Here is a 20,018-nt window from a genome sequence, read left to right as displayed (position 1 = left end):
TGGGCTACATATCGAAGCATATAGTCCTTTCTATAGATGTACCTTTTTCAGCCACTGCAGGTCTCAATCTAATCAATAAGTGTCTCTTCACCCAATTATAACCATTCTTAATGGAGGTGGAGAAAATCACATGTTAAGGTTGAAGAGGAATTAGTTTAAAAGTAGACCAACTAGTCTACCGCACTTTTTAAAATAATGCTTTTTAACTGAATTTAACAATGGCATGAACCATCACGACTATCTCTTTTGCACATGCTGTTCAGCTTCTATATGTCCAATATACTGTATCTAGGTTACTCATGGAATCTGAAAAACCCACAGTGCATAGAAGTTACAGTGAGATGGTGGTTATTTTTTATGCTGATGAAGCACTCCTCTTGACTTCAGCCAAATGGTGTATAAGGTCAAGACATGGCTTTCTGCTTCCGTCTCACCCCAAAAGACGACCTCTGTGACAGGCCTTCAAGAGTAGTGGGCGGTTAAACGCCCACCCGTCGCCCCTCGTTCCCTCCGCACCTTCTCTCGGTCGTTAGAAAATATCAAGAGTTGTGCGCGGGTGTACTGATGTCATTATATGCCAACTGGACCCAGACGCTCCACAAACTTCAAAGAGAGGACACGTTAAACATTTAGAACTATCGCCACCTCGTCGGTTTTCACTTTGGTTCCAGTTTTTGTCTTGGGCTTTACTCTTCCTTTCGACTTTTAATACAAGTACCAGGTTTATTGTCCTTATTCCAATTTAGTTTTTTTTCACGTGGTGTCCAGTTGGGATAGCGCGCGGGGGAGCGGGACACAACTGTCACCGACTGTAATCTGTGTCTCGCGCTGTCAAAGACATGCCGTCTGGGTTTCAGCAACTCGGAGGGGAGGTAATCTAAACAACACTCGTTTTTATAAGAAAATAGTTGATTTGCAATAAGTAAATTGCAATGAAATGTTTTCATGCGCACTAACACTGAGTAGCCTATGATGGATGAAGTATAATTTACTCACTATTGACACTGATTTTCAATAGTCTAGCCCATGTCTCTGCATAATGTGTGATTTAAAATGTATATTGTGTTGTTTAAAAACTTTTTCTACGACTGTAAAAGCATAATTATCAATTTATCTATTAATCAAATTATACATTTATTGTTTATATTTTATAATCCAAGTTTTAGGCTCTCATTAGGAAAAAGAAAAATCGATCACGCACTCTTATCCTAATCTATATATTTCTAAGTATCTCTATCTGTTTATTCTCATCCTCCTCTGAGTGCATGATCGATTTTTTTTTCACCTGACAAAATAACTGGTCTGCCAGTGGCATTGAATCCCGCTGGGCACACACTGGTTGAATCAACGTTGTTTCAATGTAATTTCGCATGTGCATACAATGATGACAATGATGACTCCATCCAAGCAAACGGTCACTAATACCACTGCAGAATCTTGTGATCCATGACGTGGTTCACAACAACATGGTTGACCAAAATAAGGACAGAGCAACCGCTGTTTGTTCGAGTCCGTCAAATATAACAAGATAAGAAAAGACATAGTGTTTCTATTGAAAGTGAAATTAAATTTGACATTTTGTGTTATTAGAATAATTATAACAATTGCTATTCATATATTAAACAAAACATAATGTTATATTTTCTGGAAGATTGACAAAACTTAAAGTCAACCTTTATTTTGGACATGAGAGCCAGTAGTTTTATTGGTCCTATATAGTGACCTTGATCAGCAGAGAGAAGAGCGCGCTTACTGGTCAGGGCTGAGATGAATATGGGTTGGTTGGTAGATCACCCAGTACAACCTGTACCTTGTTCCTTCCCACAGCTGACGCCAACAAGGTTACTGACACATTAATTCAAAACCATTCTTCTTAGACTTACTAGGATTTCAGCATCGTTGAGGTATTCTTTCTTTTCATGATTGGTGGCACAATAGCAAAAAAACACATCACCAAACTGTTATATCAAAATGCCGGTATGTTTAAATTGGTTGCTGATGACAGAATCTGAGACAGTGAGAAACAATATTATCTTGCCTTGACCTCAACTCTGTCCCATTTGTTTCTGTCTTTCCCAATATGTTCTACATATGCAGGCTACAGTTGAAATGTTGTGAAGCACGTTCTGTGAAGTGAAATAGAGCGTGACTCTTGCCTTTAGACTAGAAATGTTTTCTTTGTTGTACGATGTGGGACGCAGACACACACACACACACACTTTCCCTTTGTTTTGCTTTATTTTGACCAAACACAGCTCATCTGGAGACTCAACACAGCAAGGTTACAGCAACACAGACAGACACACCCTGACACAAAATGAGCCAGGTGTATAACACACATTGGGACATTTATTAATGAGACATTTTACCATGTCTCAGAATAGAATAGTACAGACAAGAACATAATGCGTAGAATATTGTAGAATATAACTATGTCCTCTGACGGGAACTGCTTGCAGTCTTGTTTAGTTGAAACAAAACAGTAAACACTCCATGTATATGTTTTTATTAATAACATAACATATTGACAACATTTTTGGAGAAGAAACTGTCAACCCTATCTAGCTATGATAGGATGTGAAGTAACGGTGCATTGCAGCCCATGTTTAACTAATGTGAACTCATTGGTATGTTGTGAAGGCTTGTGGAGCCAGTCAGCTTTCTGTGTTGAAGGTAAACAGATGTAAACAGTAGGAAGGTCTGGTCAGTTTCTCCCAGAACCCCTAGCTGTCAGTCACCGTGGCAACAGGTGCCTGTGAGATGATGGGAACTATAGGCAACTCATCGTTCAGTCACCCAATAACACGATACACAGGAAAGTCCTGGACATGGCTACAAAGATCCTTTTTCATTTAATACCACAGTTACAGTGGGGCAAAAAAGTATTTAGTCAGCCACCAATTGTGCAAGTTCTCCCACTTCAAAATATGAGAGAGGCCTGTAATTGTCATCATAGGTACACTTCAACTATGACAGACAAAATGAGGGGAAAAAATCCAGAAAATCACATTGTAGGTTTTTTAATGAATTTATTTGCAAATTATGGTGGAAAATAAGTATTTGGTTACCTACAAACAAGCAAGATTTCTGGCTCTCACAGACCTGTAACTTCTTCTTTAAGAGGCTCATCTGTCCTCCACTCGTTACCTGTATTAATGGCACCTGTTTGAACTTGTTATCAGTATAAAAGACACCTGTCCACAACCTCAAACAGTCACACTCCAAACTCCACTATGGCCAAGACCAAAGAGCTGTCAAAGGACACCAGAAACAAAATTGTAGACCTGCACCAGGCTGGGAAGACTGAATCTGCAATAGGTAAGCAGCTTGGTTTGAAGAAATCAACTGTTGGAGCAATTATTAGGAAATGGAAGACATACAAGACCACTGATAATCTCCCTCGATCTGTGGCTCCACGCAAGATTTCACCCCGTGGGGTAAAAATGATCACAAGAACAGTGAGCAAAAATCCCAGAACCACAAGGGGGGACCTAGTGAATGACCTGCAGAGAGCTGGGACCAAAGTAACAAAGCCTACCATCAGTAACACATTATGCCGCCAGGAACTCACATCCTGTAGTGCCAGACATGTCCCCCTGCTTAAGCCAGTACATGTCCAGGCCCATCTGAAGTTTGCTAGAGAGCATTTGGATGAACCAGAGGAAGATTGGGAGAATGTCATATGGTCAGATCAAACCAAAATATAACTTTTTGGTAAAAACTCAACTCGTTGTGTTTGGAGGACAAAGAATGCTGAGTTGCATCCAAAGAACACCATACCTATTGTGAAGCATGGGGGTGGAAACATCATGCTTTGGGGCTGTTTTTCTGCAAAGGGACCAGGACGACTGATCCGTGCAAAGGAAAAAATGAATGGGGCCATGTATCGTGGGATTTTGAGTGAAAACCTCCTTCCATCAGCAAGGGCATTGAAGATGAAACGTGGCTGAGTCTTTCAGCATGACAAGGATCCCAAACACACCGCCCGGGCAACGAAGGAGTGGCTTCGTAAGAAGCATTTCAAGGTCCTGGAGTGGCCTAGCCAGTCTCCAGATCTCAACCCGATAGAAAATCTTTGGAGGGAGTTGAAAGTCCGTGTTGCCCAGCAACAGCCCCAAAACATCACTGCTCTAGAGGAGATCTGCATGGAGGAATGGGCCAAAATACCAGCAACCGTGTGTGAAAACCTTGTGAAGACTTACAGAAAACGTTTGACCTCTGTCATTGCTAACAAAGGGTATATAACAAAGTATTGAGATAAACTTTTGTTATTGACCAAATACTTATTTTCCACCATAATTTGCAAATAAATTCATAAAAAATCCTACAATGTCATTTTCTGGATTTTTTTCTTTCTCATTTTGTCTGTCATAGTTGAAGTGTACCTATGATGAAAATTACAGGCCTCTCTCATATTTTTAAGTGGGAGAACTTGCACAATTGGTGGCTGACTAAATACATTTTTGCCCCACTGTATACATAGTGGATATTAAAGAGGTGTGTCTGGAGGGATATGGGGTCTGTTTGTGTGTTTGTGTGTGTGTGTGTGTGTGTGTGTCTGCATGTGTGTAGTTTTGGCCTTTACTAAGACAGGAGAGTTCCCAAAATATAGAGGCTTGTAAACAGTCTAGACCATGGTCATCTTACAACAGCAGTTTTGTCATTGTCTGTGTATGGACATGACATTGTCTGTGTATGGACATGACATTGTCTGTGTATGGACATGACATTGTCTGTGCAACAAACCTTCCCATTCTAGATGGTCCATCTTCTCCACATCCTTCACACAATCTATTTGTGAACAACCACACAATTGCATCATGGTAACAGTGAGGTGTTGTGTTCTTGTGTGTGCTCTACAGACGGTGACTGGAACCCTTGCTCTCTCAGTGTTCACCGCTGTATTGGGTTCCTTTCAGTTTGGGTACAACATAGGTGTCATCAACGCTCCTCAGAAGGTAAGACCGACTTGCACTCATCAACCAGAGCTATTGATACAGAGTTCTGCAAATTGGGATTTAGAATTTACTATAGATGCCATGTTTGCACCAAAGGTGTTATCATGAAACATGGGTCTGCAAACATAGATGCTAGTGCCAGAACCATGGTTCTCAGACGGTTGCATACTTAAGTGTAATACACTTCAAAACCAGGTGAGATGGTTCAGCATCAGAATAACTGTTAACCAAGAACTCTTCAATGTGTTGTCTCACATTTCATTTCACACACTGATAGGGGAGTGTGGCTGCAAAACTACCTGAGACAGGTAGTGAGTTGGCATTTACACAGATGTCCCCTTGATTCCACCCAGCTAAGCTCAGTCTCGCCGTTTCAACTGATAAAGGGCAGCGACTGAAAACAGCTCTCTGTGCTCTATGAGTGAGTCAAAGAGTTGCTGTTTAAGAACCGACCTGGGAATTAATACCTCTAGCATGACCTTTTCTAAAACCGATTATTGTTGTTGTTTTCTCTAAGGACCAGGTACACTACATGGCCAAAAGTATGTGGACACCTGCTCGTCGAATGTCTCATTCCAAAATCATGGGCATTAATATGGAGTTTGTCCCCCCTCTGCTGCTATAACAGCCTCCACTCTTCTGGGAAGGCTTTCCACTAGATGTTGGAACACTGCTACGGGGACTTGCTTCAGCCACGAGCATTAGTGAGGTTGGGCACTGATGTTGGGCGATTAGGTCCTGGCATCGGCCAAACCCAGACTCATCCGTCAGACTGCCAGATGGTGAAGCGTGATTCATCCCGCCAGAGAACTCGTTTCCAGTGCTCCAGAGTCTAATAGCGGCGAGCTTTACACCACTCCAGCCGACGCGTTGCATTGTGCATGGTGATCTTAGGCTTGTGTGCGGCTGCTCGGCCATGAAAACCCATTTCATGAAGCTCCCGACGAACAGTTTTTGTGCTGACGTTGCTTCCAGATGCAGTTTTGAACTTGGTAGTGAGTGTTGCAACTGAGGACAGACAATTTTTACTTGCTACGCCTTTCAGCACTCGGCGGTCCCGTTCTGTGAGCTTGTGTGGCCTACCACTTCGCGACTGAGCCATTGTTGCTCCTAAACGTTTCCACTTCACGATAACAGCACTTACAGTTGACCGGGGCACCCCAAGCAGGGCAGGAATGTGACAAACTGACTTGCTGGAAAGGTGGCATCCTATGATGTTGTCACGTTGAAAGTTACTGAGTTATCCAGTAAGGCCATTCTACTGCCAATGTTTGTCTATGGAGGTTGCATGGCGGTGACTTCTCCCTTTCACAGTGCAGTACAGTCTATGGGACGGTTTCCTGGACACAGATTAAGACTAGTCCTGGACTAAAAAACATTCTTGATGGAGTTCTCCATTGAAAGCTATTTTTAGTCCACGACTAAGCCTGATCTGTGACTGGAAAACCAGCCCTATGTGTTTTAAAAGCAACATTCTGATGTTAGTACAAACAATTATGTATTGAAACTTGGAGAGAGAGAGAGAGTGAGAGTGAGAGTGAGAGTGAGAGTGAGAGTGAGAGTGAGAGTGAGAGAGAGAGAGAGAGAGAGAGAGAGAGAGAGAGAGAGAGAGAGAGAGAGAGAGAGAGAGAGAATAGGAGATGGATGAAAAGAGATTGGATGCAAGAGAGGGAAAGATCAGAAAGAGCAAGGGGTGTCCAGGGGAACATCTGAGTAATGTCAACACCAGGGGGTGTGTGCACCACATGCTGCATGACGAAACACACAGCATTGCCAAAAATCCTCACCTCTCCTCAGCTCTCATCCCCCTTATCCCCCCTCACCCCCCCCTCAACACTCCTTCCAATCCTCACCCTCATCAGCCCTCAACCCTCATCCCCCTCATCCCCTCCTCACCCATCTACCCCCTTCTCATCCCTCACCCCCTCCTCACCCATCTACCCCCTTCTCATCCCTCACCCCCTCCTCACCCCTCACCCCTCCACCCCCTCACCCATCTGCAAGCCTTCACAATTCACACATCTATTTACCCCCCCCCCCATCTCAGGTATCCTTCACAGCTGAGGGGTGCATTCGGAGGCAGAGGGGTTTAAGGCAGTGATTCTGGTGTCATGGGAAAAGGGGGCTATTTTGGGCTTTGGGGGGGCGACACTCACAAGGTTCGCAGAGGGATCACGCCGAGACAGAGTCAAGGGCAGATGGTGTCGTGTTCGGAGTGGGACACGACATAGTGCACGTCCAGTACAGCCTCCTGAACCATATAGATATAGTTAGATGCTCTCGCTGCTATCTAGACATTCCCTTAGATTCACTATCCTAAAGCACCCTTCTTGTAAAATGTGTTAGTCGGGGTTGGGTCATGGGGTTTTGATGTGGAAGTGGCATATGTCAGAACATATATCTGCTAATTACTAATATAGAGAATATATTGGAACATATGTCAGCTACCATACATCAAATCCACTGAATGTACCAAACATTAAGAACACCTACCGAATATTGACTTTCACCCCCCTTTGCCCTCAGAACAGCCTCAATTTGTCAGGACATGGACTCTACAAGGTGTTGAAAGTGTTCCACAGGGATGCTGGTCCATGTTGACTCCAATGCCTCCCACAGTTGTCTAGTTGGCTGGATTTCCTTTGGGTGGTGGACCATTCTTGATACACATGGGAAACTGTAGTGAAGCCCCTAGCACTGCAATGCCTTAGACCGCTGCACCACTCAGGAGGCCCTTAGTCCAATTCCTGAGCTGGATACCTGAATCCAACATATTAATTATTCATTTGTAGACAAACTGGAATTAAAGCCAGACTAAGTCAGTGGTACAGAAGGAACTATCCAAGCAGAAGATGCATCTCCTTCAAATGTTGATATATGGTTGTGTTGACAACCAAACACAATTCAGTATCACTTTTGAAATATAATAAATAGCCTATTAACTTGTTGACAAGTTAACTAATTATAAATTGGATTGAAGTCTCCAACTCAACCAAAAATATATGTTCAAGGATGGGATTAAGCCAGTCGCTCTGATGCAACTATCCATGCAGTAGATACATCTCCTTTAAATGTTAATATTTGGTTGCCTTGTCAATCAAACACAGTTCAGTATTACTTTTGTAATACAGTAAGTCGTGCATGTTCAAGATAGCATGCATAGGTTGCCGCAGGTCTGTGGAGATCTTCACAATGGCTGTAAAAACCTACACAGAACTGCAATCCAGGTCATTTGGTTCCGGTGTTCGATGAAACACAATGGAATGTAGGTTGTAATTTCATTGATCAACTTCTCAACCAAATATTATCCACTCTGAAATCATTAAAAAAAAAATGGAACTAGGCATGTCAGTTAAGAACAAATTCTTATTTACAATGTTGGCCTACACCCGCCAAAACCCAACGATGCTGGGCCGGTTTATGGGACTCCCAATCACAGCCAGATGTGATTCAGCCTGTATTTGATCCAGGGACTGTAGTGACACCTCTTGCATTGACATGCAGTGCCTTAGACCGCTGCGCCACTCGGGAGCCCAAAATGCAGGAATCAAACCAACAACTCTGGTGTTATAAGGAAGCACAATGCTCCAACCAACTAAAGAAATGTTATCTTTGTTATCTTGACAACATTGTTGTCTTCCTAACTTGTTCCCAGATCAGATTGTGTCTTACCAACTCCTATGATCACTGTCATGCTGGGACAGCACAAACAGACCTGGGTCTAGGCTATAGTCTTCCTAAGGAAAAATATTAGCTCTATTAAATGTCTCATATCTCTTCTCCTGTCTGTCCAGATCATTGAAGCGGACTACAACGCTACATGGGTGCATCGGTATGGAGAGCCCATCCCCAGCAGTACCCTCACAACGCTCTGGTCCCTGTCTGTAGCCATCTTCTCTATAGGCGGTATGATCTCCTCCTTCTGTGTGGGCGTCATCTCAGAGTGGCTGGGGAGGTAGGGAGAGATGATACACACATGTATGCATGCCGGAGCAGACACACAGACACACACTTACCCACAGAATGCACATATGCACACAAGTACAAGCACACACACACAAGCACACACACACACTTGTAAATATCATAGCACATGTATTTTTTATTTTGCATAGATGTAGGTACATAGACAGATGTATTCACTTTCTCACAGACTTAGGGCTAGTATGTACACACATAGACCTACACACTGATACACCCACGTAATGCATAGTTGTCAGCACTCCTGAGTGTCACAGCGGTCTAAGGATCTGCATCTCAGTGCTTGAGGCATTATGACAGACACCCTGGTTCAAATCCAGGCTGTATAGTAACCGGCTGTGATTGGGAGTCCTATAGGGCAGTGCACAATTGGCCCAGTGTCATCTGGGTTTGGCCGGTGTAGGCCATCATTGTAAATAAGAATTTGTTCTTAACTGACTTGCCAAGTTAAACCAAGCTGGTTCCATATAGATAGTGTCAGTCAGTTAGATCCAAAATGGTTCTCCATAGATAGTGGCAGTTGGTTAGATCCAACATGGTTCCCCATAGATTATGGCAGTCAGTTATATCCACCATGGTTCCCCATAGAAAGTGGCAGTTGGTTAGATCAAACATGGCTCCCCATAGATTATGGCAGTCAGTTAGATCCAACATGGTTCCCCATAGATTATGACAGTCAGTTAGATCAAACATGGTTCCCCATAGATAGTGGCAGTTGGTTAGATCCAACATGGTTCCCCATAGATAGTGGCAGTTGTTTAGATCCAACATGGTTCCACATAGATAGTGTCAGTCAGTTAGATCCAACATGGTTCCCCATAGATAGTGGCAGTTGGTTAGATCCAACATGGTTTCCCATAGATAGTGTCAGTCAGTTAGATCCAACATGGTTCCCCATAGATAGTGTCAGTCAGTTATATCCAACATGGTTCCCAATAGATAGTGTCAGTCAGTTAGATCCAACATGGTTCCCCATAGATAGTGTCAGTCAGTTAGATCCAATATGGTTCCCCATAGATAGTGTCAGTTGGTTCGATCCAACATGGTTCCCCATAGATTATGGCAGTCAGTTAGATCCAACATGGTTCCCCATAGATTATGGCAGTCAGTTATATCCAACATGGTTCCCCATAGATAGTGTCAGTCAGTTAGATCCAACATGGTTCCCCATAGATAGTGTCAGTCAGTTAGATCAAACATGGTTCCCCATAGATAGTGGCAGTTGGTTAGATCCAACATGGTTTCCCATAGATAGTGTCAGTCAGTTAGATCAAACATGGTTCCCCATAGATAGTGGCAGTTGGTTAGATCCAACATGGTTCCCCATAGATAGTGGCAGTTGTTTAGATCCAACATGGTTCCACATAGATAGTGTCAGTCAGTTAGATCCAACATGGTTCCCCATAGATAGTGGCAGTTGGTTAGATCCAACATGGTTCCCCATAGATAGTGGCAGTTGGTTAGATCCAACATGGTTCCCCATAGATAGTGTCAGTCAGTTATATCCAACATGGTTCCCAATAGATAGTGTCAGTCAGTTAGATCCAACATGGTTCCCCATAGATAGTGTCAGTCAGTTAGATCCAATATGGTTCCCCATAGATAGTGTCAGTTGGTTCGATCCAACATGGTTCCCCATAGATTATGGCAGTCAGTTAGATCCAACATGGTTCCCCATAGATTATGGCAGTCAGTTATATCCAACATGGTTCCCCATAGATAGTGTCAGTCAGTTAGATCCAACATGGTTCCCCATAGATAGTGGCAGTTGGTTAGATCCAACATGGTTCCCCATAGATAGTGGCAGTTGGTTAGATCCAACATGGTTCCCCATAGATAGTGTCAGTCAGTTAGATCCAACATGGTTCCCCATAGATAGTGGCAGTCAGTTAGATCCAAAATGGTTATCCATAGATAGTGGCAGTTGGTTAGATCCAACATGGTTCCCCATAGATTATGGCAGTCAGTTATATCCAACATGGTTCCCCATAGAAAGTGGCAGTTGGTTAGATCAAACATGGTTCCCCATAGATAGTGGCAGTTGGTTAGATCCAACATGGTTCCCCATAGATAGTGGCAGTTGGTTAGATCCAACATGGTTCCCCATAGATAGTGGCAGTTGCTTAAATCAAACATGGTTCCCCATAGATAGTGGCAGTCAGTTAGATCCAAAATGGTTATCCATAGATAGTGGCAGTTGGTTAGATCCAACATGGTTCCCCATAGATTATGGCAGTCAGTTATATCCACCATGGTTCCCCATAGAAAGTGGCAGTTGGTTAGATCAAACATGGCTCCCAATAGATTATGGCAGTCAGTTAGATCCAACATGGTTCCCCATAGATTATGACAGTCAGTTAGATCAAACATGGTTCCCCATAGATAGTGGCAGTTGGTTAGATCCAACATGGTTCCCCATAGATAGTGGCAGTTGTTTAGATCCAACATGGTTCCACATAGATAGTGTCAGTCAGTTAGATCCAACATGGTTCCCCATAGATAGTGGCAGTTGGTTAGATCCAACATGGTTTCCCATAGATAGTGTCAGTCAGTTAGATCCAACATGGTTCCCCATAGATAGTGTCAGTCAGTTATATCCAACATGGTTCCCAATAGATAGTGTCAGTCAGTTAGATCCAACATGGTTCCCCATAGATAGTGTCAGTCAGTTAGATCCAATATGGTTCCCCATAGATAGTGTCAGTTGGTTCGATCCAACATGGTTCCCCATAGATTATGGCAGTCAGTTAGATCCAACATGGTTCCCCATAGATTATGGCAGTCAGTTATATCCAACATGGTTCCCCATAGATAGTGTCAGTCAGTTAGATCCAACATGGTTCCCCATAGATAGTGGCAGTTGGTTAGATCCAACATGGTTCCCCATAGATAGTGGCAGTTGGTTAGATCCAACATGGTTCCCCATAGATAGTGTCAGTCAGTTAGATCCAACATGGTTCCCCATAGATAGTGGCAGTCAGTTAGATCCAAAATGGTTATCCATAGATAGTGGCAGTTGGTTAGATCCAACATGGTTCCCCATAGATAGTGGCAGTTGGTTAGATCCAACATGGTTCCCCATAGATAGTGTCAGTCAGTTAGATCCAACATGGTTCCCCATAGATAGTGGCAGTCAGTTAGATCCAAAATGGTTATCCATAGATAGTGGCAGTTGGTTAGATCCAACATGGTTCCCCATAGATTATGGCAGTCAGTTATATCCAACATGGTTCCCCATAGAAAGTGGCAGTTGGTTAGATCAAACATGGTTCCCCATAGATAGTGGCAGTTGGTTAGATCCAACATGGTTCCCCATAGATAGTGGCAGTTGGTTAGATCCAACATGGTTCCCCATAGATAGTGGCAGTTGCTTAGATCAAACATGGTTCCCCATAGATAGTGGCAGTCAGTTAGATCCAAAATGGTTATCCATAGATAGTGGCAGTTGGTTAGATCCAACATGGTTCCCCATATATTATGGCAGTCAGTTATATCCAACATGGTTCCCCATAGAAAGTGGCAGTTGGTTAGATCAAACATGGTTCCCCATAGATAGTGGCAGTTGGTTAGATCCAACATGGTTCCCCATAGATAGTGGCAGTTGGTTAGATCCAACATGGTTCCCCATAGATAGTGGCAGTTGGTGAGATCAAACTTGGTCCCCCATAGATAGTGGCAATCAGTTTGATCCAACATGGTTCCCCATAGATAGTGGCAGTTGGTTAGATCCAACATGGTTCCCCATAGATAGTGGCAGTTGGTTAGATCAAACATGGTTCCCCATAGATAGTGGCAGTTGGTTAGATCAAACATGGTTCCCCATAGATAGTGGCAGTCAGTTAGATCCAACATGGTTCCCCATAGATATTGGCAGTTGTTTAGATCCAACATGGTTCCACATAGATAGTGTCAGTCAGTTAGATCCAACATGGTTCCCCATAGATTATGGCAGTCGGTTATATCCAACATGGTTCCCCATAGATAGTGTCAGTCAGTTAGATCCAATTTGGTTCCCCATAGATAGTGTCATTTGTTAGATCCAACATGGTTCCCCAGAGATTATGGCAGTCAGTTATATCCAACATGGTTCCCCATAGATAGTGTCAGTTGGTTAGATCAAACATGGTTCCCCATAGATAGTGGCAGTCAGTTAGATCCAAAATGGTTCTCCATAGATAGTGGCAGTTGGTTAGATCCAACATGGTTTCCCATAGATTATGGCAGTCAGTTATATCCAACATGGTTCCCCATAGAAAGTGGCAGTTGGTTAGATCAAACATGGCTCCCCATAGATTATGGCAGTCAGTTAGATCCAACATGGTTCCCCATAGATTATGGCAGTTCCCCATAGATAGTGTCAGTCAGTTAGATCCAACATGGTTCCCCATAGATAGTGTCAGTCAGTTAGATCCAATATGGTTCCCCATAGATAGTGGCAGTTGGTTAGATCCAACATGGTTCCCCATAGATAGTGGCAGTTGGTTAGATCCAACATGGTTCCCCATAGATAGTGGCAGTCGGTTAGATCCAGCATGGTTCCCCATAGATTATGGCAGTCAGTTATATCCAACATGGTTCCCCATAGATAGTGTCAGTCAGTTAGATCCAACATGGTTCCCCATAGATAGTGGCAGTCAGTTAGATCCAACATGGTTCCCCATAGATAGTGGCAGTCAGTTAGATCCAACATGGTTCCCCATAGATAGTGGCAGTTGGTTAGATCAAACATGTTTCCCCATAGATAGTGGCAGTCAGTTAGATCCAAAATGGTTCTCCATAGATAGTGGCAGTTGGTTAGATCTAACATGGTTCCCCATAGATAGTGGCAGTCAGTTAGATCCAACATGGTTCCCCATAGAAAGTGGCAGTTGGTTAGATCCAATATGGTTCCCCATAGATAGTGGCAGTTGGTTAGATCCAACATGGTTTCCCATAGATAGTGTCAGTCAGTTAGATCCAACATGGTTCCCCATAGATAGTGTCAGTCAGTTATATCCAACATGGTTCCCAATAGATAGTGTCAGTCAGTTAGATCCAACATGGTTCCCCATAGATAGTGTCAGTCAGTTAGATCCAATATGGTTCCCCATAGATAGTGTCAGTTGGTTCGATCCAACATGGTTCCCCATAGATTATGGCAGTCAGTTAGATCCAACATGGTTCCCCATAGATTATGGCAGTCAGTTATATCCAACATGGTTCCCCATAGATAGTGTCAGTCAGTTAGATCCAACATGGTTCCCCATAGATAGTGGCAGTTGGTTAGATCCAACATGGTTCCCCATAGATAGTGGCAGTTGGTTAGATCCAACATGGTTCCCCATAGATAGTGTCAGTCAGTTATATCCAACATGGTTCCCCATAGATAGTGGCAGTCAGTTAGATCCAAAATGGTTATCCATAGATAGTGGCAGTTGGTTAGATCCAACATGGTTCCCCATAGATTATGGCAGTCAGTTATATCCAACATGGTTCCCCATAGAAAGTGGCAGTTGGTTAGATCAAACATGGTTCCCCATAGATAGTGGCAGTTGGTTAGATCCAACATGGTTCCCCATAGATAGTGGCAGTTGGTTAGATCCAACATGGTTCCCCATAGATAGTGGCAGTTGCTTAGATCAAACATGGTTCCCCATAGATAGTGGCAGTCAGTTAGATCCAAAATGGTTATCCATAGATAGTGGCAGTTGGTTAGATCCAACATGGTTCCCCATAGATTATGGCAGTCAGTTATATCCACCATGGTTCCCCATAGAAAGTGGCAGTTGGTTAGATCAAACATGGCTCCCCATAGATTATGGCAGTCAGTTAGATCCAACATGGTTCCCCATAGATTATGACAGTCAGTTAGATCAAACATGGTTCCCCATAGATAGTGGCAGTTGGTTAGATCCAACATGGTTCCCCATAGATAGTGGCAGTTGTTTAGATCCAACATGGTTCCACATAGATAGTGTCAGTCAGTTAGATCCAACATGGTTCCCCATAGATAGTGGCAGTTGGTTAGATCCAACATGGTTTCCCATAGATAGTGTCAGTCAGTTAGATCCAACATGGTTCCCCATAGATAGTGTCAGTCAGTTATATCCAACATGGTTCCCAATAGATAGTGTCAGTCAGTTAGATCCAACATGGTTCCCCATAGATAGTGTCAGTCAGTTAGATCCAATATGGTTCCCCATAGATTGTGTCAGTTGGTTCGATCCAACATGGTTCCCCATAGATTATGGCAGTCAGTTATATCCAACATGGTTCCCCATAGATAGTGTCAGTCAGTTAGATCCAACATGGTTCCCCATAGATAGTGGCAGTTGGTTAGATCCAACATGGTTCCCCATAGATAGTGGCAGTTGGTTAGATCCAACATGGTTCCCCATAGATAGTGTCAGTCAGTTAGATCCAACATGGTTCCCCATAGATAGTGGCAGTCAGTTAGATCCAAAATGGTTATCCATAGATAGTGGCAGTTGGTTAGATCCAACATGGTTCCCCATAGATTATGGCAGTCAGTTATATCCAACATGGTTCCCCATAGAAAGTGGCAGTTGGTTAGATCAAACATGGTTCCCCATAGATAGTGGCAGTTGGTTAGATCCAACATGGTTCCCCATAGATAGTGGCAGTTGGTTAGATCCAACATGGTTCCCCATAGATAGTGGCAGTTGCTTAGATCAAACATGGTTCCCCATAGATAGTGGCAGTCAGTTAGATCCAAAATGGTTATCCATAGATAGTGGCAGTTGGTTAGATCCAACATGGTTCCCCATAGATTATGGCAGTCAGTTATATCCAACATGGTTCCCCATAGAAAGTGGCAGTTGGTTAGATCAAACATGGTTCCCCATAGATAGTGGCAGTTGGTTAGATCCAACATGGTTCCCCATAGATAGTGGCAGTTGGTTAGATCCAACATGGTTCCCCATAGATAGTGGCAGTTGGTGAGATCAAACTTGGTCCCCCATAGATAGTGGCAATCAGTTTGATCCAACATGGTTCCCCATAGATAGTGGCAGTTGGTTAGATCCAACATGGTTCCCCATAGATAGTGGCAGTTGGTTAGATCAAACATGGTTCCCCATAGATAGTGGCAGTTGGTTAGATCAAACATGGTTCCCCATAGATAGTGGCAGTCAGTTAGATCCAACATGGTTCCCCATAGATATTGGCAGTTGTTTAGATCCAACATGGTTCCACATAGATAGTGTCAGTCAGTTAGATCCAACATGGTTCCCCATAGATTATGGCAGTCGGTTATATCCAACATGGTTCCCCATAGATAGTGTCAGTCAGTTAGATCCAATTTGGTTCCCCATAGATAGTGTCATTTGTTAGATCCAACATGGTTCCCCAGAGATTATGGCAGTCAGTTATATCCAACATGGTTCCCCATAGATAGTGTCAGTTGGTTAGATCAAACATGGTTCCCCATAGATAGTGGCAGTTGGTTAGATCCAAAATGGTTCTCCATAGATAGTGGCAGTTGGTTAGATCCAACATGGTTTCCCATAGATTATGGCAGTCAGTTATATCCAACATGGTTCCCCATAGATTATGGCAGTCAGTTATATCCAACATGGTTCCCCATAGATTATGGCAGTCAGTTAGATCCAACATGGTTCCCCATAGATAGTGGCAGTCAGTTAGATCCAACATGGTTCCCCATAGATAGTGGCAGTCAGTTAGATCCAACATGGTTCCCCATAGATAGTGGCAGTTGGTTAGATCAAACATGTTTCCCCATAGATAGTGGCAGTCAGTTAGATCCAAAATGGTTCTCCATAGATAGTGGCAGTTGGTTAGATCCAACATGGTTCCCCATAGATTATGGCAGTCAGTTATATCCAACATGGTTCCCCATAGAAAGTGGCAGTTGGTTAGATCAAACATGGCTCCCCATAGATTATGGCAGTCAGTTAGATCCAACATGGTTCCCCATAGATAGTGGCAGTTGGTTAGATCAAACATGGTTCCCCATAGATAGTGGCAGTTGGTTAGATCTAACATGGTTCCCCATAGATAGTGGCAGTCAGTTAGATCCAATTTGGTTCCCCATAGATAGTGTCAGTCAGTTTGATCCAATGTGGTTCCCCATAGATAGTGGCAGTTGGTTAGATCAAACATAGTCCCCCATAGATAGTGGCAGTCAGTTAGATCCAACATGGTTCCCCATAGATAGTGTCAGTCAGTTAGATCCAATGTGGTCCCCTATAGATAGTGTCAGTCAGTTAGATCCATCGTGGTTCCCCATAGATGGTGTCAGTCAGTTAGATCCAATGTGGTTTCCCATAGATAGTGGCAGTCAGTTAGATCCAACATGGTTCCCCATAGATAGTGTCATTTGTTAGATCCAACATGGTTCCCCAGAGATTATGGCAGTCAGTTATATCCAACATGGTTCCCCATAGATAGTGTCATTTGGTTAGATCAAACATGGTTCCCCATAGATAGTGGCAGTCAGTTAGATCCAAAATGGTTCTCCATAGATAGTGGCAGTTGGTTAGATCCAACATGGTTTCCCATAGATTATGGCAGTCAGTTATATCCAACATGGTTCCCCATAGAAAGTGGCAGTTGGTTAGATCAAACATGGCTCCCCATAGATTATGGCAGTCAGTTAGATCCAACACATGGTTCCCCATAGATTATGGCAGTTCCCCATAGATAGTGTCAGTCAGTTAGATCCAACATGGTTCCCCATAGATAGTGTCAGTCAGTTAGATCCAATATGGTTCCCCATAGATAGTGGCAGTTGGTTAGATCCAACATGGTTCCCCATAGATAGTGGCAGTTGGTTAGATCCAACATGGTTCCCCATAGATAGTGGCAGTCGGTTAGATCCAACATGGTTCCCCATAGATTATGGCAGTCAGTTATATCCAACATGGTTCCCCATAGATAGTGTCAGTCAGTTAGATCCAACATGGTTCCCCATAGATAGTGGCAGTCAGTTAGATCCAACATGGTTCCCCATAGATAGTGGCAGTCAGTTAGATCCAACATGGTTCCCCATATATAGTGGCAGTCGGTTAGATCAAACATGTTTCCCCATAGATAGTGGCAGTCAGTTAGATCCAAAATGGTTCTCCATAGATAGTGGCAGTTGGTTAGATCCAACATGGTTCCCCATAGATTATGGCAGTCAGTTATATCCAACATGGTTCCCCATAGAAAGTGGCAGTTGGTTAGATCAAACATGGCTCCCCATAGATTATGGCAGTCAGTTAGATCCAACATGGTTCCCCATAGATAGTGGCAGTTGGTTAGATCAAACATGGTTCCCCATAGATAGTGGCAGTTGGTTAGATCTAACATGGTTCCCCATAGATAGTGGCAGTCAGTTAGATCCAATTTGGTTCCCCATAGATAGTGTCAGTCAGTTTGATCCAATGTGGTTCCGCATAGATAGTGGCAGTTGGTTAGATCAAACATGGTCCCCCATAGATAGTGGCAGTCAGTTAGATTCAACATGGTTCCCCATAGATAGTGTCAGTCAGTTAGATCCAATGTGGTCCCCTATAGATAGTGTCAGTCAGTTAGATCCAACGTGGTTCCCCATAGATGGTGTCAGTCAGTTAGATCCAATGTGGTTTCCCATAGATAGTGGCAGTCAGTTAGATCCAACATGGTTCCCCATAGATTATGGCAGTCAGTTAGATCCAACATGGTTCCCCATAGATAGTGGCAGTCAGTTAGATCCAATGTGGTTCCCCATAGATAGTGTCAGTCAGTTAGATCCAATGTGGTTCCCCATAGATAGTGTCAATCAGTTAGATCCAATGTGGTTCCCCATAGATAGTGTCAGTCAGTTAGATCCAATGTGGTTCCCCATAGATAGTGTCAGTCAGTTAGATCCAACGTGGTTCCCCATAGATAGTGTCAGTCAGTTAGATCCAATGTGGTTCCCCATAGATATTGTCAGTCAGTTAGATCCAATGTGGTTCCCCATAGATAGTGGCAGTCAGTTTGATCCAACGTGGTTCCCATAGATAGTGTCAGTCAGTTAGATCCAACGTGGTTCCCCATAGATAGTGTCAGTCAGTTAGATCCAACATTGCTCCCCATAGATAGTGTCAGTCAGTTAGATCCAACATGGTTCCCCATAGATTATGGCAGTCAGTTATATCCAACATGGTTCCCCATAGAAAGTGGCAGTTGGTTAGATCAAACATGGCTCCCCATAGATTATGCCAGTCAGTTAGATCCAACATGGTTCCCCATAGATAGTGGCAGTTGGTTAGATCAAACATGGTTCCCCATAGATAGTGGCAGTTGGTTAGATCTAACATGGTTCCCCATAGATAGTGGCAGTCAGTTAGATCCAATTTGGTTCCCCATAGATAGTGTCAGTCAGTTTGATCCAATGTGGTTCCCCATAGATAGTGGCAGTTGGTTAGATCAAACATGGTCCCCCATAGATAGTGGCAGTCAGTTAGATCCAACATGGTTCCCCATAGATAGTGGCAGTCAGTTAGATCCAACATGGTTCCCCATAGATTATGACAGTCAGTTAGATCAAACATGGTTCCCCATAGATAGTGGCAGTTGGTTAGATCCAACATGGTTCCCCATAGATAGTGGCAGTTGTTTAGATCCAACATGGTTCCACATAGATGGTGTCAGTCAGTTAGATCCAACATGGTTCCCCATAGATAGTGGCAGTTGGTTAGATCCAACATGGTTTCCCATAGATAGTGTCAGTCAGTTAGATCCAATATGGTTCCCCATAGATAGTGTCAGTTGGTTCGATCCAACATGGTTCCCCATAGATTATGGCAGTCAGTTAGATCCAACATGGTTCCCCATAGATTATGGCAGTCAGTTATATCCAACATGGTTCCCCATAGATAGTGTCAGTCAGTTAGATCCAACATGGTTCCCCATAGATAGTGGCAGTTGGTTAGATCCAACATGGTTCCCCATAGATAGTGGCAGTTGGTTAGATCCAACATGGTTCCCCATAGATAGTGTCAGTCAGTTAGATCCAACATGGTTCCCCATAGATAGTGGCAGTCAGTTAGATCCAAAATGGTTATCCATAGATAGTGGCAGTTGGTTAGATCCAACATGGTTCCCCATAGA

General features: G+C 43.3%; 1 protein-coding gene across 1 annotated transcript in view; it reads left to right on the top strand.

Annotated features, from left to right (window-relative positions):
• Positions 1-590: 590 nt before the first annotated feature.
• The window catches only part of LOC135516383 (solute carrier family 2, facilitated glucose transporter member 4-like), a 37,625-nt gene continuing 18,197 nt past the window's right edge, over positions 591-20,018 (top strand). Inside the window, exons 1-3 of the mRNA XM_064940653.1 lie at positions 591-872; positions 4,863-4,958; positions 8,753-8,913. Of these exons, the coding sequence (XP_064796725.1) occupies positions 840-872; positions 4,863-4,958; positions 8,753-8,913 (290 nt within the window). The 5' untranslated portion in view covers positions 591-839. The remainder of the gene's footprint in view (positions 873-4,862; positions 4,959-8,752; positions 8,914-20,018) is intronic.

Source organism: Oncorhynchus masou, chromosome 27 (assembly GCF_036934945.1).
Source record: "Oncorhynchus masou masou isolate Uvic2021 chromosome 27, UVic_Omas_1.1, whole genome shotgun sequence".
NCBI classification, from domain to species: Eukaryota; Metazoa; Chordata; class Actinopteri; order Salmoniformes; family Salmonidae; genus Oncorhynchus; species Oncorhynchus masou.
The sequence above is the reverse complement of the archived record's forward strand: the minus strand, read 5'-3'. Positions and strand labels throughout refer to the sequence as shown.